At 41.3% G+C, this 18730-nt stretch overlaps 1 protein-coding gene across 3 annotated transcripts in view; it reads right to left on the reverse strand.

The window, feature by feature from the left end:
- Positions 1 to 1662: 1662 nt before the first annotated feature.
- LOC139629119 (low-density lipoprotein receptor-related protein 8-like) overlaps positions 1663 to 18730 on the reverse strand; it is an 84077-nt gene continuing 67009 nt past the window's right edge. Inside the window, exons 11-18 of one of the 3 annotated variants that reach the window (XM_071491526.1) lie at positions 17036 to 17263; positions 14853 to 14971; positions 14276 to 14415; positions 11102 to 11243; positions 10205 to 10357; positions 7292 to 7582; positions 6282 to 6350; positions 1663 to 4316 (exon numbers count right to left, since the gene is read on the reverse strand). In XM_071491526.1, the coding sequence (XP_071347627.1) occupies positions 3994 to 4316; positions 6282 to 6350; positions 7292 to 7582; positions 10205 to 10357; positions 11102 to 11243; positions 14276 to 14415; positions 14853 to 14971; positions 17036 to 17263 (1465 nt within the window). In that variant the 3' untranslated portion in view covers positions 1663 to 3993. The other 2 variants (XM_071491525.1, XM_071491527.1) reach the window with 2 other exon arrangements.

The raw sequence follows: 18730 nt of genomic DNA on the forward strand, positions 1-18730 counted from the left end.
GTATGGCAGCTGGAATGGCTCAGTCAGCCATGAAAGCAGATGTGCTGTGAGTGGCCCTTTGTTCCTCCAGCCCACTGGGGAACAGTAAGGGGCAACGCTTTAGTTTTCCCGCAAAGACTTGAGATTATGTTTGTGAGATAAGAGAAAAGGATTGAGTGTAGAGACTGGCAGGAGGCTGGATTTCTGTCTGACAGAGCAAAGCCACCTCATTTCCCCTGGGGATTTTTTCCACCCTGGCTGACTGACTGCCCTGCTGCTGTAATGACCCTGAGCAAATACATATCCTCAGAAAAGAGAGGGAGAGGTGGATATATGGAGATGGAATCAGCTCCTTTTCTATCAGTCACGTGTCACAGATAAAATATTGGCACACAAATTCTATAATAAAGTGACGTTAAGTATTGAAATCTGTGCTGCTATATCAAATAGAACTGTGCTTTGAATAGATGACCTGTGTTTAAGGATGAGCTATAGAATTAAAGCATTTTGACAGTATTTATTCATGTGTGTACACAGGCCAATGCGCCTGCTCCACACATATATAGCTGTAAATACACCATCCCCCACCCTAACAGGACCTCACACCACAGTGAATGAAGGTGTACATCGTAAGCCTCTGGATATCTGTGACACCTCTTTTGTCTGCTGCAAGCACAACTGGACTAATACAAAAATTTGATATATTTTGTTACATATCGAAATGCAGTATGGCACAACAAAGAGGCTGAATCTGAAGGCATTTGCTCTGTTTCAGTTTAATAATGATAATGGGCTGGATTTATCTGATGGTGTTTTTCTGTCTGCTGATGGATCACTTTGTCTGGAGATGAATGTAAAACACATCTCAGTCAGCACGGGTTACTAATGGAGAGGCATCTCTTCTGGTTTAAAGCGTGACTGTGTAAATTTTGAAAAAAAACAAACAGCCCATCCTCTGATAACAAAAACAAAATAATTAAAAAGTGAATTCATAAGCAACAAAACACATCTTGCTCAGTTCAACAGTTGTTGCTGTGGCCTTACTTGGTCTGATATGACCAGTACCTCAGAGCCGCTACTTTACAGATCAAACTTAAGATTTTACTTTAAAAAAAAAAAAAAAAAAAGCATAAAAAACATTAGCAAATAATTGTTTACAAATCTGGCAGACACATAGCAATCATTCATTCAGAGGTCCCTTTTGGGTGACCTGATTAATCTAAGTCCAATCTTAACACACACACACACACACACACACACACACACAAACACACACACACACACCTTTCGCTCTGTTTTTGACCTTGACCAATTCCTGAGGGAAGTATCTGGCTCATTTGCTGCTAAATGCTCAGCTGCGCACACTTGCTAGTTGGGAACTTTGTCTGCTGTTTGATGCTCGGCAAGGTGAGTGCGTTTGGTTAATCAGACCTTTTTTTAATGATGACAACAAACTGTAAATTTGTGGGCTACATTACACACAATCATTTGACCCAATATAAAATGATCAACCAGTGCAGCTTTAAAGCACCTAATGGCTGCTGTTCAGCAAACATTCCACAGGCCTGCTTTGAAAATCTTCAGTGCCACAAAAGTGTACTCTTTGAACAGTAGGTCTGTGATAGATAATAATATTGTAATATTCGATCATTTGTAGAAGAAAATGAAACAGCACACAATGAGGAAATTTTCAGTCAAATTTTATATATCAATATATAGAGATATTCAAAAGTAATCCATTACAGAAAATCAAAAAGTGGAACCAGTTTGGTCTTATTACAGTATATCTTTGCATGTACAGTAGTTGGCTGATCCCTGTCCGTTTAATGAAAAAAACCCTAGAGGAAAATGAAAAAAAGTAAACAAAGGCACAAATAAACAAAACCAATCATCTCATTAACACTGAGGTTGGGAGGCGTTGCAAAGATGTGGGAATTTTTTTGTGAGGAGACACTATGTGTTACGTGGGTTGACAAAGAAAGAAGGGTTGCACACAAAGGATGCTAAATGATGCACAGCAAGAAACAACACAAACCACTTTGGTGGATATTTCAAATTTCTTACAATCAGGGAATGCAGTGCTCTCCTTTATACAAATAAATTAATATACCTGTCAACACTTTATCTAAAATCTTATGTACAGCTTTTCTTTTACATAATCGTATAATACATTATCAAAAAACCTTATGAAAACATATTTACAAATCAATGAATCAAAAAGCACCCTCAGAGCTTCTCCAGTGTCACACACTCACACACATACACGCGCTTACACACCTGTGTATCCACACACCTGTGTATCATACACTGTTTTCTTCCATGCAATACACAATACAGAAGGCATTCTAAGAGGGTTGTGCAACAAAGAGCATACAAAACAGTTTCAAATATGGCTGTGGGATGAACATTAGCACTCACATGCATAATAGTGAACACACACACACACACACACACACGCACACATACACACACACACCTAGACTTTTGAGATTTATGAATGGAATAACGGCTTTAATGACGGGACTGAACCAGCATGAAATACGTTCACTGACAGGGCAAGTTGGCCTCAACCCCATTACATCAGAGTCTGATTTTTGTTTTCTGTGGTTACATCACATAAGAAGTCGTTGTCATCATGCAGCCACCAGCTGGGCCCTCCCACATGGCACGATCCAAAACTGTCTGCTCAGATATCGGCCATCTCAGGAGGAGAAGAGCAGGCATGGAATCTAGCTCGCTTTTGTGAATGTGTGCGTGCATGTGTGTGTGTGTGTGTGTGTGTGTGTGTGTGTGTGTGTGTGTGTGTGTGTATCTTGCCTGAAACAATGAATGGCTGCATTGTCAGTTGGTGAGCAATTATGCATGCTATTTGTGTTTTCGGAGGGCAAGTTGCACATCGTCTCCTTCCTCTGGAGAACAGCATGAGTTTGCTATCACTGCGCCCCGTGTGTATTCATGTGCACATTTGTCACAGTCAAAAGCAGGTGATCAAATAAAACTCGAAACGCTCGGGGATTTCTGACCATGTAACACTGCCGCCTGACTAAAAGCTGCAGTCTATTGCTTCTTGCAAAACCATTTAACATCTAACATCTAAAGTCAAAGTCCCTCTCATATCACAACCCCTCTGTTCATTGAAAACACAGGTCTAAATACTGTATACGTCCATTTTCTCCTTTCCAGTCTGCGAACTTGCTTTACTTGCTTAACACTCTGGAGTGTTGAAGGTCAAATAAAAACATAACCCTTCAAATCAATTGTGTTCAACTGCTCTCTAAACTGTGAAGACAACCCATCCTTACAGACTTGCCCCTGAACCAGAGAGAAAGCGCAAAATGTGGGCGGTAACCTTTCTTTAAACATCAATCAGAGAATGGAAAAATCTCACAAAAAAACCCCATCCAACTGTTAATTACACAAGACAACTCCAGTAACGACATTTATGATTGATTCTAACATGAATCTATACAGATTGTCCCATCAACGCAGGTGCTGCCCCACTTTCAGAGCTCCTTCTCCGTCTTAAACAGTGTTCCCAGACCTCCACAGCCCACTAGGAATAACCCAAAGCCTAAATTAATATATCAAGGACAAAACATGACCTCTCACTAGCCCTGTCTCAAAATATGAGACACACAGCACACACCTCACTCAGCTATCAATGTAAAAAGCCTGACAGTCTGACTCCATATTCCAGCTTAGGTCAATGTTAGGAACACATTACCACACATTAATAATTCTGTAATTAATTCTGAGCATTTACCAGAGAAAAAATAGATCCAGCTCCAGCACAGAAAAGGTATGAAATTACTTATATTAAGAATCATGTTCATCTCATTTAACACTGGTGTTTTTCAAATGGAAATTGGCATAGTACATGGGTGTGAATGTCTGCATGTAACACTTGATGATATGTTGTTTGTCCCTACTGAAAACTCAGTCCAAGTCACCCCTGACCTCACTGTGTGTGCGTGTGCCTGAGCGGCCATCTTCTCCGGAAGTCGCCCTTGTGGGTCACTTTGCAGTGGAGAGCATGGGCTGCTCCGTGTACCAGTGAGTCCCGGGATCAGGCATGCTGCCCCCGAGTGGCAGGGCGATGAACTGCGGGCAAGTTCCACCCCCTGCTCCCACAACACCCATGCTGACGCCCTGCGGGTACGGGTGATGGTGCGTGTGGTGTCCCATGCCGTCAGTCCGCCCGATGTGGATCTCGTCCTCCTCGCCCTCGCCGGTGGTCTTGCGGTAGACGGGGTTGTCGAAGTTCATGCTCTTGGTGGAGTTGCGCCGCCAGTTGCGCCACACCAGGTAGACTCCGGCGCAGACCAGGCCGAACACCACTGTGGCAACGATAGGAACTGCATGCGTTTAACACACAGTGGCAGGGAAATGGGAAGGGGGGAGCGTTAACGAGGCAAAACGAGTCCATGGCATGAAATGACAGGCACAGGGAGGAGCAGAACAGGCATGCGGGGGACAGAGAGGGCAGGGGGCAGCGATACAGAGGTTGTGTGTGTATGCGGCTCAGCCAAAACATCGGGTCAAAGTCGGGTCAAGCACACAGACTCTAAATCAGCTGTGCGAGGCACCATTAGCAGCCTGACTTTGGAGTAAATTACTTTTAAACTATCCTTGGGGAGAACAAGTTTAAACTATCACATTACATCACAATCTCCTGGCATCTCATTCACAGCAAATCCGCCCTTGAATAAGCAATGTAATTTAATAATGCCTTTTTAAATTACACCAATAAACACTAATAAAGCTTTCATGCTTTATCTGTGTCTTCTTTTCTCTCCTGTACTGTCTGTTCACCTTATGAAGTATAATGAGAGCTGCCACCTGAGCTAATTGGCTGACTTATTTTGTTGAGGTTCATTTACTTCAGTATTATGTATAAGTGTTGCATTGGTTTGCTTGTTTTAACCTCAGACTGTAGATGAACACAAGAAGAGCCTGCAGTAATATCTTCCAAGTATGTTTGTTTTTCTACAGCCTTGAGTTGTTTCTTTTTTTAATTATTATTATTTTTTTTACAACCAGTAATTAAATTCCCGAGGGAATCGATTATGCTAATCAAACTGTATTCTTCCTTAAAAGTGGGTTTCCTTTTTTAAGTCTTTTTAGAGCATAAAGCATAGGAGCACAAGGGTAAGGAATGCATTCAAATATGTGTTATCTGTTCTGTTTATTTATTTTATGCTTACTTTACTTATTCTGCAGCTGCTAGCATGTTTGGTTAACTGGCCTCCTACTTACAGTTATAAACAAGCTTTGAAGGCTAATAGACACATCATTGGCTAAACACATAGTGGTTACAAGGTATATTACATATATATATGTATATATACATTTAGGAAACATCAGCAACATTACAGGAGATAGTGTTACAGTTGCCAGACACATTAGTCTTCATTATAAAAGCCTTTTGTCCTGTAACATTAGAAATGAAGACATACTTTTGGAAAATAAGAATAATAAGCCAGCTAAGCTGTCAAAAACAGTATGATCTTACAATTTTTGCTATAATTCTTATAATACTAGGATTTACTAGTTCGACATTGTAACAAAAGAGCAATGGTGTTTCTTTATCCAACCTGCATCATCAACTGGTTAACACGCTGACTTTTTGTCTGGGGGATTCAGGGTTAGCCTCAGTCTATTAGCACGTCATATGGCCATCAAGTCTTCCATATTTAAAACCTCTTTTAAAAGATTCCCATTTAAAAACAAGTTTCCTGGAACACACCGGACAATTACAGTGTTTCAACCAACTAATGGAGCTGACGTTAGCGCAATTAACCATTTAGCTAAGGCTAATAGACAGTGGTCATTTTAGCAGAATCGATATGAGAAGTCGATTTTGTCTACTTCTGCCTTCTAAGAGGTACATCTGCCACCGTCAGTGTAAACTAAAAGACTGACAGGTGAAGCAGCAGTAGGTTACCATTACAGCTACGTGAGAAAATATATTAAATGCTCTCTTATTGCCCTAAAGTATGTTAAACTAAAGGGAAATGAAGGTCTACTGACAAGGAGTCCTCTGGCTGTAGCAGAACCCAACACAACAACACAGTGTGAAGTGAATAATGCAGTGTGGCAGCAATGTCAGACTCACAGAAAATGACTTGTGAGAAAACTCGAGCGAGGAAGACCTGTGGGCCAGGCTTCTCTCATCCTGCCACAGCAGGGTCAGTGTGAATGGACTACAAAGAGAGTGGCCATAGGCAGCAGGTAGACAGCAGCTTTACACAGCCCCTGGGGGCCTTTAGTGTGGAAAGACAAACACGGACAAGGAAACTTACCGATGGGGATGACCACTCCCAAAACAGCCACTGTCAGGTTCTCGCCCATGAGGAAATGCTCACCACCAGCTGCAGAAAGAAGAAAATACCGCAGCGTGAGAGGGGATAAGAGTGAGAAAGCGTACAGGATGAAAAGAATAGTGTGAGAAACAGAGTGAGAGATAAGCAAGAGGGGAAAGCTGGGGGAAGAGAAGGGAGATAAAACAGTGAGGCGGGGAGCAGGTGATCATGCGTGCAGGGCCGTGAGTGTTTTACAGAGAAGCATCAGATAGTGAGAAAGAGGCTGGAATAAAAAATGAAAGAGGGAGCGAAAAATGATGAGTTGGTTGACATTTGCCGGAGTGTGACCTTGACACTACCCCATGACCTTCTAAACTTCATCCATCTCTGCTCCGTCAGGCTCCAGTGTCACCTCACAGCTCACACTCATTTACATACCACACACTTACTAACACGTACTCTGACACGCACACTTACACAAAACAGCGCACATGCAGTCGTGGACATGCAACAGCCCACACCGAGCACAATTTATGGAGGGAAAGGTGGCATTTCCTTGGCGACAAGGTACCATCCATCACTCTTATTAAAGTCAGTGGAGCGTGGTTGTTGGGTCTTGCCGATAGCTCACTTTAATGTCATCATTACAGTGAGGGTGAGGTTGTTAGTTACATTATGAGTGTGAGTAGGACTAGAGGATGTGCTACTTGGCAGGACACGTGGACGCTCGGGCACTTTATCAGAAGACAGGACCCCATCTCTTATGAACTCCTGAATGGGCCGCTCTGCCCTTTCCAAATCATACAGAGGACCCCACATTACAAATGTTGATCATGTAGGGCTGGACATTTTAAAGTGATAAATCTTGAAATCTGAATGCTCAAATGTGACATGTATGCCCACATAACTGTATTTAAGACTCTAAATGAGACCTATTTACAGTATTCGTGGTTGTATTTGCAGAAATCACACAGGCAGAATTGATAGAAAATATTTTTGAATTCACTTACAGTGCTGTGACACACTGCTGTCACCTGCAGGTGTGGTGGAGATGACCATAGCAGTGGCTGTAGAGTGGGAGCCCAGCGCCTTGGACTCCTCTGACGACACAGGCTTAAGTGTGGAGAGGGGTGTGAGGAGCTCTAGGGCATCAGAGGGAGCTGTGGTCAGGTGGGGGGTGGCGTCCGCCTGTGATACTCCCCCTGAAGGTGGAGGGAAGTTTTCAGCAACTGCCGCTCTGGTGCCGGGTGTAAGTCCAGTGGGAGGTGTGGACGTCGGTGTCGTGTCGTTTCTTGGTGCCGCTGCGAGGGAAGGAAGAGCACAGCAGAAACTTTCAGCTCAAGAAAGTGAATTGCTATAAATGTGTTAAACCCCTTGAAAGTGCAGATTTGAGTCTGAAATATTTCTCTACAACCTGAGTAGTTCTTTGGCATTTTGGGAAATATGCTTATTCACTTTCTTGCAGAGACTTTGAGGAGAGTATTGATACCACTCTCAGTGCAGTGTCTGTCTATTAAAGATGAAGCTACAGCCGAAAGATGGTTGTCTTATCAGTGAGCGTGACTAGAAACGGGAACAGTACGTTTTTTTTCTCTGTCCAAATGTGAGATCCACCTATCATCACCTCTACAGGTGGTGGTGAACTGATTTAACTTTTGGAAAGAAATTTTAAAAACATATCTAAAAAATTCCCTTACATTTACTTTGAATATCATGACTAATAATCTTAACATTAAAGTTCAGGGAAAAACATCCTCAGACGTTACTCATTAACAGTTAAAACTCAGCTTCTGTGCTTCATCAGGACTGTGTGGGTGTGGTTTGTGGCTCAAATGTGATTACATTAGCCTTCCAACAGCATAGACTAATGCTAAGACTAGACGTTTTTCCTTGCCACTGTCCCCAAGTGCTTTCTCTCAGTGGGATTTGTTGGGTCCCTTTCTTTCCTATACTTTATAGAGGTGGTCTTGACCCCCTCCAATTGGAAAGTGCCTTGAGATAACTTCTGTTGTGATTTGGCACTATATAAATAAAACTTGATTTGATTTGAATGCCTTAAACCTGCGTTCTATCTAATGAAGTCTATGGGAAAATGGCCCTACTTCTCACTTGGTTTATTACCTCAGTAAACGTTTTCCTAATGAATTTATGGTCTTAATCGCTAAGTCTTCTTCAATACAACATTTTTTAAATCATCCCATTTAGAAGAAAATAGGCAATAAAGCAGGGTATGCATTAGGGCGGGGCTACCCTCTGATTGACAGACTGTACCACACACAGCGACCTGCTTGACAATCAGGTCAGAGTACAGAGCAGGTCAGACCCCTCACTCCTCCTCAGCTCCAGCTTCTCATCCAAATATGGTTTCTCCTTCTTTCCAAAAAACAAAGATGGCGACAGGCAAATCGCAAACTCAAGGCTTCCAAACAGCAGTTCACAAACCAGTGGGTGACGTCATGGTGGGTCGCCACTTGGCCAACGCAAGCAAACAACCCGACAACTGTGGTCACATTTTGATTAAAATGTTCCAGTGAGAGGAGCAGAGATACAGAAATCTCTCATGTATACCTAGTAAGATTGAGAAAATATATTTTCAGGGCCTTTTAGTATATCCTCTCCTGCTGTAGTCTGTTTACATACGATTTCACATGGATGTATTCATTGATATTTCTGCATGAAATGAGATTTTGATTGGCATACCGGTGCTGTAAGATCCACAACAAACAAAACAACCAAATAACCAAAACTCAACATTCAGTGCTCATATGACCATGTGCTTCCAGAGGTTGGACACTGTAATAAGAACATTAACACAAAATACAGCAGAGCACTTCATGTCGTGTACTAAATACTTCCATCGTGAAGTTTATAATTCTTCTTTAGTCACATCACAACATTCTGGTTTATAATTATGGGAAACACAACTGATCTGGGGTCTGTTCAAACAGTTGTCCCCTCCCTGGGGCGACAAGACAACATGAACACTGTACAGCATGTAATAAAGCAATGTGACACCATTTAATGAGCTATACAAAGGCAGCATTTGTTCCAGAGATGTTGTTTTTGATTGTAATAAATTGCATAGTGGTCCATGTTATTGTATCCACCTGCTGTGTGTGTTGCTTAGCAACTACCTTTTTTAGTTCAACAGCTACAATATATTGCTTGGAGGAAGCATATCTAATAATTTATCATCAATTATCACCTACTACAGATAAATTATTTATTGATTTACTGCATGAGTTCTGTTTTATTACCTCTGTGATTAAATGCATTAAGCCACTTACAGAGTTTCAGGCAGTTTTTCTTACTTGAATAGAATGTGAAATAACAGTTAAATGACTTTTGAAAATTACGATTTCTTTTTTTAAGTTTTCCTCCTTATTAAACTTGAATATTATGTCCGTTTCACTGAGCTGGCAATAATAAAATATCAAATACATGCAAGATTTTAAGTTTTACCAGATCAACCAGGAACATAATTGGACTCATTACTATGTTTGTCTTATTGATATTCTCTCCTGCCTTGTTAACTCAATATTTTAGCAAAGTTTACATTTTATATGTTTTGCTTCATTGTTTTTTCTGTAAAAACACTTTTTAATAGTGTGCAGACATTCCAGATTCTAGGTAAAAGAATCTGGAAAAAATATTATTATTATTATTTTTATTATTATTATAACACTATATACTTACTAAACATTTGTCAGTACTAGTCTCTTAATTCAGTAGGCTTCTGCCCAAAATCGTTCAAAGTTTCCCCTCTGATCACACTTGACACACAAAAAAAAGAGGAAAGCCTCCTTAAGTGAGGCGAAATCAGATTATCTGCACAGTAAGCACTGTGGCGCTCTGCCCAACAAATCCCCTTAGGTGCTATTGATTACTAAATACTCTCAATTAACAGTCATAAACACACTCACCTGGCACACAGCCCCTCATATCAGGGCCCAGGTCCTGTCCGTCGGGGCAAGCGCAGGTGTATTTGGGCGAGTGTTCGGTTATCTGTGGAGCCTTGAGACACAAGTACTCACAGCCTCCATTGGCCATGCTACCCAGATTACAGCTGTCTGGGCCTGCAGACAGTAACAGAGAGAAAGAGAGGCGACATGAAGAGCTACACAGTTATGGTTACATAAATAAGATTATCACTTTTTCAGCTTCGGGACATAGCGGAGAGTCAGAGAGACAGAAGAAGCTGCTGTACTTTGTTGTTCCCTTTCATCAAAGCCCATTACTTTGCGTAAACAAAATCTAAAAGAATACAAAGAATAAAATCTGGCAACATACAGAAACGCGATGGAAATATTAACCAGTTTCTTTGATACTGTTCCAGGTACAACCCACTGTGTTCATCCATAGTCTTGTTTAAATACAAACCTGGAAAGACAAGATGGAATTGGAAAGATGGTTGATGAAATACGGTGAAAGAGTAAAATAGAAATGTGCATGGACGATGCACTGGGAGGTAAGAATAAGAAGAAAGAGGCAGGCAGATATAGATATGGAAACTGACACACAGAGAGAAAATACAACCAGCCCCCACATTCATGATTAAGTGCTCTGTTCAGTTCAACTCAGATCTGGATTTGACAGACGTGCGAATGTACTGCTTCTCCCACAACTTTGATCACTCTACCACAGTCACAAGCCTCACAATCATTTATTCATGCGCCTGGGTCGGCACGGACCCACGGAGGAAACTTGGTCACAGAGATACGACTTGGCTCACACAGTCACAGAGAGACAAGGTGTGATGACACACGAACAGATATGTAGGCACACGGCCAAAGTCCCTCACACACACTGTACACACACACCTTGCGGCTGCCGGAGTTGGTGGAAGACCACAATGTCGTGGGGGTCGTTGAGGTTTTCAGCCAGTGTGTGGATTTCTTGGCCGGTCAGCCTGTTGGCCATGAAGACTGCTGCTCTGTCTCTGTCTGTCCAGTAGATCCGATCCTGAGAAACAGGGATGTGTTGATATTAGAAATACAAAATGCTAAATCATTGAAGAGCATGGTCACTTCATTGCTTTTGGGAAAGTTAGAAGTACAAGCTTTCTGTCCTTGTTAAAATTTACATGTCATTTTTAAAATATTATTTATTTTACTTGATGTTCAACTTGAAGTGATCTTATTTATGATGATTTGGGTAATAGTTCTGTTGGGCTTGTTGGTAGTATGATGTTGCCCAGTAACCTAGTCATTTGCTATTTCTAGCCATGCTAATGGCATGGCTCTAGGATTGGCAGTGTCAGTCTGTTGGTTACTACTACTCTTCATGGATTGTCAAGAAATTTGTACAAACATTCATAGTCCTCAGATGATAAATACTATATACTTTGGTCATCATGTGACTTTTCCTCTGGTGCCACCATGAAGTCAACATTTGTGGTTTTAAGTGAAATGTGTCAACGACTACAGGATGGATTGCCATAAATTTGCCATCATCAGGTCCGCACTTGTCAGTTTGTCCAGCTCCACTTTAATTTGTGTTTTTATGGCTAAACAGTTGCAAAACTTATGTCCTGTCTGCCTTAGCGGTACTTTCCTGCTTGGTCCTTGTTAGCATATAGCAGCATGCTAACACGCTAAACTAACATGGTGAACAAGGGAAACATTATACCTATTTAGCATCAGTATATTAGCTTTGTCTTTGTGCTCATGTTAGCATGCTGATGTTAGCATTTACACTTACATTTAGGCTACTCATTTAGCAGACGCTTCTATCCAAAGTGACTTAGAGACCACACTAAAGTGAGGTAGTGGGAGACTCTGCTGATAAGTACTAATTACAACATCTATTCATTCAGTTCAAAGCACTGTGACAATATACAGAGCTGCTAGTAGGGATGTAGACTCTCAGTCTTGTTAGATGAGGAACCACAATACAAGTAAGTCTTGGACTTAATTGTGTCATCCTCAATGATTTCAGTAGCAAAATGTATCAACACTAAGTTTCTGAAATTCCTACATGTAAAGAATCCTTACCCTATATGTGTTTCTGTTTAGGTGAAAGAATATGGGTAAATGGGACAGAAGAACAATAAATAAAACCCCAGCACAGATGACTGGAAAGAAAACTAAGGGACAAGTGACCTAAACAGAGAGAGCAGAGACAGAAGGGGTATACTGAGGGAGATTACACAGGGCTAGATTCTGTCACTGCTTGACTAACAGTACTCATAAGTCTAATTTATTGGAGGACAAACAACAGAGAGAAAATTGGGGCAAGTGAAATATGCACTGATACATATTTGTTGCCACACAGAGTATAATTCATTATCTTTTGTGGAATATATTATGTTAATTTTGCTTTTGCTGCAAATATTATGCAGTGGATGAATGCATCACGGAAATGCAGGTTTAGTGGGCACTGAGAGGTTTTCAGCAGCAGGCTGGAACAGTGACACACTGTTGTAGAAGAAGATTTAATCTATGATTTGGTTTTCTGTTTATTGGTTTTGAGGGCATATCCTTTGTGGTTCGTTACAGCGTTGACTCTGAAATGATTAAAACATCCTATTTACATCAATGTACAGTCGCTTAAAGGCAAATTTTAACCATCACAACCTTGTTGTTTATTAATTGTTTTGTTTGTGTGTATGTGTGTTTGTGTTGAGTCAGTCATTGAGTCAGACAGAGATGGTAATGTGATGTACACAACATCTAGCTAGTGTGTTCAGCCCCCTGAACAAGAAGGTCACCTTGTAGTCACAACAGGGTAGAGAGCAGAGAATCCCCAGATCGATTGAGTCTTACACCAGGGGGCATTTATCATCACTGCTCTGAGTTACGCTACAGAGCAGTTGAGTGTTCACGAGGGAAATTTGAATCCAGTCTTAGTGTTCTGACTTATATATAAATATAACTCTGGACAAGTTTCATGACCCCTGAGTTCACAAACATAATTCAAACCCGACTGGATAATTTCGGAAATTCATTCTTGTAGATTTGCACTGCTCCTGAATGAAATCTGAATCTCTGTTCCCACTGAGACCAGTTCCAGTCCCTCCTGAGGATGAGTCCCACAGGGGAACGGGCCACTTGGGTGATGTCATTACCACCCATCTGAAACTGGCTGGGAGATAGATGCAGTTGCAACAACCGGGTCACCCCAGACAGGAGTTTGTAAGCAAAAGCATGTTTGCACACAGGCACAAACCACAAGGTAGCAGCAGCTTAGCTGGACCGCTTGGCACCGAACCAGATTTAAGCACCATGATGGCCCTGACATATCACACACAGGTAAGCTGGCTGATGACCAAAAGTGTGTGTGTGTGTGTGTGTGTGTGTGTGTGTGTGTGTGTGTGTGGTGTGTGTGTGTGAGCACTTGTACTTACTACATAGTAAGCAACAAAAAAGTATTTTAATAACAGAGTGAGGACATTTTGGGAAAGTGAGGACGTTTTGGCCGGTCCTCACTTTTTGAGACACCTTCAAATCACATTTTGAGGGTTAAGACTTGGTTTTAGAGTTATGGTTAGAATTAGGTTTAGGTTAAGGTCAGGGTCAGGGTTAGGGTTAGGCACTCAGTTGTGCTGGTTAAGGTTAGGGTAAGGGACTAGGGAATGCATTATGTCAATGAGTGTCCTCACAAAGATAGAAGTACAAGTGTGTGTGTGTGTGTGTGTGTGTGTGTGGCTTTGAGCTGCTCTCTATTCATATAGCTGTCATATGTTTAGTATGCTCAGCCTGTCAATCCCACAAAGGAAAACCGCCTTTAGGGATTCACAAACTTAAACACACACACACACACACACACACACAGGCTGAGCATACAATAAATTGAATTTAACAGTCATTACATTCAAATTCCAGTTACACTGCAGCCCTCTGGCTAATCAGAGCCATATAGATAGGATGAGTTGTGGGAGGCTGGATGAGCTCATGGACAGCTGGCCAAAATCCTTGTTGTCTATTGCTGAGTGTTTCAGCATGAGAGAATGAGATACATCTATAACATATACACACACATATACACCCACAGACCTCAAAAACAGCCAGAGCGTAGGGGTGTCCCAGTCTCTCTGCAGACGACATGTGTGTCCTGCGGTGAGCTCCGTTCAGGTCCACACTGGCTATGAGGTGCAGCTTCGAATCCACCCAGTACAGACGCCTGTTGGCTATGTCTGAAAAACACACACACACACACACACACACACACACACACACAGATGCATATAAAGATAAGACTTTCCCAAGCTGAGTAGAAATTGATTGTCTTCACGATAAGGCCCTGACCAACAAATCCCTTTAGGTGATATTGATTAAGTTTTAAAATGTCAAAGTCTCACGATTACATCACTGAAACACTTCAAATATAATTTCATAGCAAATGTGAGAACTTCATAAATCTATGTTTTGTCATTACCATTAAACATTTACCCTCACTATTTCAATTACTTTTGACCTTTACCTACAATCAGCTGGCTCAGTGCATTAGCCCCTTTCAGGCACATTTAGGAACACACAACACACAACGTACAACAAGTGCCAGAAAAGTGTAAAATATAGTGCGCTGTATCACTGAATTTAAGAACATGGGTTGAAAAACAGCTGTTCTCACCTAAAGTGATGCCGTTGGGCCATTCAATGTTATCCGCCACCAGCACCTGTCGGTCCACTCCATTCATCCCGGCCTTCTCTATCTTTGCTCGCGTGCCCCAGTCTGACCAGTACATAAAGCTGGATTGAAAAAAAACCCCAAACTTATTGAGTTATTATAGTGTTCATGTAGCGCTGCTGTTCTCAGCAAAAAATGTAAAAATAATAAATAAAACCGTGTAAAACTGTTTATACTACATTTCAAAAAATTATCTTTAATAATGCAGCTATTAATTTCTTTCTCTGTTGTGTTGGTCACTGGTCAAACAATCAGTGTGTCTTGACTTTTTGTTTTCATTCTACCGGACACCAACAGGGTTGCTTTCCGATCTTTTTGTCTACGTTTTTAGGTAAAGTCAGATAGTATTCTTCTATGTTTATTATGGGGACGGCACTGCAGTTTTTCACTGGCAAGATGGAAAAAATCAGTGGTGCTGAACTTTGACTATGCACTACGCAGCCTATTGTAGGACAATCCCACATAAAAAAGCGAAGTACTGCAGAAGTAATATTGTTTGTGATTTATCTGGGAATACCAGAAAGGGACTCATTTCTGCAAACAGCCACTGGTATATTATAAAACCACTTGTAATGGCAGACGTAGCGACAGAAACTGAGATTACTCCACTGGAAAGATCAGTATAAAACGAAGTTTACAGGAACTGTCCCTTCAGCACCACAAAACCACAACACAATTGCTTTCTGCTTTAATCTTCATTTTTCCTAGCATTTTACATCTTGTAGTAGTCAAGTGCATTGTTTTTAGGAATATTAGTTCATATAAGTTCTCATATACAGTTTTGTTTATGTGTGTCAAGTAGTTATCTTGTGGGGCTCTGGCTTTTCACATTTTACAATTTGTTAATGACCAAAAATCCCCAAGATTGATCTTTTATAATTCCAGGAGGCTTCTGACCTTGGACAAGCTGACAGGAATATTTAACTATTTGATTACAGCTTTGTCCTTGATGGTGGGGTATGTCCTTCCACCCAATATTTCAAATTTATTAGCAGGCAACTTCCATTTTCTTGTGTACTTTCTTCCTTTCCAGACGTGTGGAAGACACACAGCCCTTTATGTCATGATCAGTAGCCTTGCGATCAATGTGACTCTGTGACTGTGTTAAATCACCAGTGTTACTAAATACTCTGCTAAACCAGCCAATTCAAATGCTGTTAGTGTATGAGTTCAGTACAGTTTGAATGGTTATTGGACAATCAGTTAGAGATCATCGCAGGAAAATACACACTGATTTACACATTCATTTCCATGTAAATGATTATTACCAACATCAAGTGAATTTCCCTGCAAAGACAGAACTGTCATTTCCCGTCACAGTGAGCGTTCTGTGTTGGCTGGATTCCTGTTGGCCAGTTATGATTTGGGTCTGTAATGTGCACACAATCTCACAGTGTGTATGCCTCTTTTTAGGTTATGTGCCTGTTTATTTTAGTTTATTTATGTGCATGTTTGTTTTCATCTGGGTTTGGATCACCAGAACAAAAAATGCTGCAGAAGCACACACTGGCACAAATTCATAAAGCTTCCCAGATTAGGCGCGATCATCTAGGACAGAATTTCTAAAAAATCATTGAGTCAGGACTATAAATGGGTCACAGGCTTGTTACTCTGGATCCACATGTACAGCAACAAGAGTTCGCTTATGTTTGTCATTAGACGTGGTCCAAGAAGAGGATTATGATTATTAAATTTCTGGGTCTCAAGCTGAAATCACTTTACAAATCTATATCTAGGGACATTGACCATTGTCTTCAATATTGTAGATGAGGAATACACATGATCAGTGCAGTGACTGCCGGCATATTCACAGAGATATGGATGAGGGTACTGCATATAAACAGTTTGACAAGATTTTGTGTTGAAATCTTGTCAAATGTTGTCTAAATTTACAGCCTGCAGTTTAGTAATTAGCATTCTTTTTGAAATTAGAGCTAAACTGTGCAGGTCAGTGGTTTCTTACACTGTAATGATCAATAGAGATAATGGTTTAACGATCATAATTATTGATCTTTTCATTCAGATCTTTAATAATGGGTGTTACAAAATGGGTTCAATGCTTGATTTGTAAGCATTTGACATTGTGTGCCTCAACAAAGAAACGCATTCATACACATGCTTCTTACCCATGGTGGGGATCCAGAGCTATGGCTCGGGGCTCACTAAGGTCAGTGTTGATGAGGACACGTCTCTTGGTGCCGTCCACTGAGGCCACAGAGATGGATTTGTCTCCAGAGTCGGTCCAGTACAGGTTGTGTTGGAGCCAGTCCAGAGCCAGACCCACAGGGGTCTGCAGAGATGAATCCACCAGCGGCACCTGCTGGGAGGGGTCACTGGCCTCGTGGATGAAGGCACTGCAGAGGAAGGAGGAGGCAGTAAAGGGAGAGGCAGGGAAGAGATAGGAGAGAAGGTGGGGCAGCAGGGGAGCAAGGGATATTTTGAGGAGAGGAGAATATGTAAGGCATCAGCTACAGGAAGCCAGCCATTATTGCAAAATCGATATGAAGTGGAGGGAGGCTGACAACCTGGTGGGCCCTGTTTTGTGATAATGAGTCTGTAAACACTATCCTCCTTATTAAATGGCAGCCCACCAAAAACATTTATCATTTTAAAATATTGACTTTAGTCATTTCAGGAACTGCAATTAAAGCTTTGAAAGCAAATCTAGCATTAACCATGAATGATGGAATAAATGAAGGAATGATAATACTGTTTAAAAGCTTTTATGTTTGTCTGAATTAAGCAAACATTTAAGCCATACAGGGCTCATACAGGACAATCACAGTGGATACCATATGCAGATTATGAATGATCACTGCTGTAAACTATTTCTCCATCCTTCACTGTGCTGTAAAGTGACTGCAGAGCGGGAAGTGGGTCTGGTGCGCGAGCTGTAGCCTTGGGCCATGTGCTGAGCAGGTTCATCCGGGGGTTAGCGTCCTTCTTAGGTGAACCCCTTATGAAAATAGACAAGGCCTCACTCAGGGGTTGCCCTGAGTGCTAATGACTTGGACCCAGCAGAGGTGTGAGGTGAGGGCCAGGTGAGGGCTAGGCAGCTCCCAAACAGGAATTTCAATTTTAGTTTCCCTAGAGATCCTTTCTCTTAACATCCATTTATGAGGAGCACACAGTGCTCCAATTAGAAAAAAACTCTGTGGGGGACACGTAGTTGGGATAACAGTAGGAGGGCTAGAATTAATCTGGAAAAACAGCAGGTCTCAGCCATCGACTCGTGTTGATTAAATTTCAAAAGAATTCATTTTGCAAGACGCAAGTATTTTGATAAAATCAAACTTATTGAACCCCAGAAAAGATTATGAACACACTGGCGAAACATCTGTTGCACTCATGGATCACGATGCAAAGTACTACATCAGTAAAAAACATCTGTGTTTACTTGGCCAAAGTCAAGCTTTTATAACATAAGGTACCTACTGTATAGTGAGGTTCCCTTTCTTAGCCTCAGTCTCTAACCTACACTTTTAATGTAAGATCACCTTTGGAGTCTAAATTAAAGGCACCTTGTGGCAATGTTGACCACTGGTGGTGCTATGGAGCAATGTTTTTAAGAATGGGTCTCTGTTTTGTTGGCATCTTGTGCACACACTCAAAGAGAGAGTGATATGATCCAGCCGAGAGTGTCCACTGATTGAAAGCTGGCAGTGGTGGTAATGTAACAATGTACCAACACTTTCCTGTACTAGTATCGATAGGCTATTGGAACAACTCTATCAAAATCTACAATCAAACATTTCAAATTAAATCAAGGTCAAGTTTCTGATTGACGACAGTGTTTCTGAAATTAAATCAGGTAAAAGTCT

The sequence above is a fragment of the Trachinotus anak genome, unplaced genomic scaffold, assembly GCF_046630095.1.
Source record: "Trachinotus anak isolate AG129_WGS33_773 ecotype Australia unplaced genomic scaffold, CSIRO_AGI_Tana_v1 ptg000012l, whole genome shotgun sequence".
Classification (NCBI taxonomy): Eukaryota; Metazoa; Chordata; class Actinopteri; order Carangiformes; family Carangidae; genus Trachinotus; species Trachinotus anak.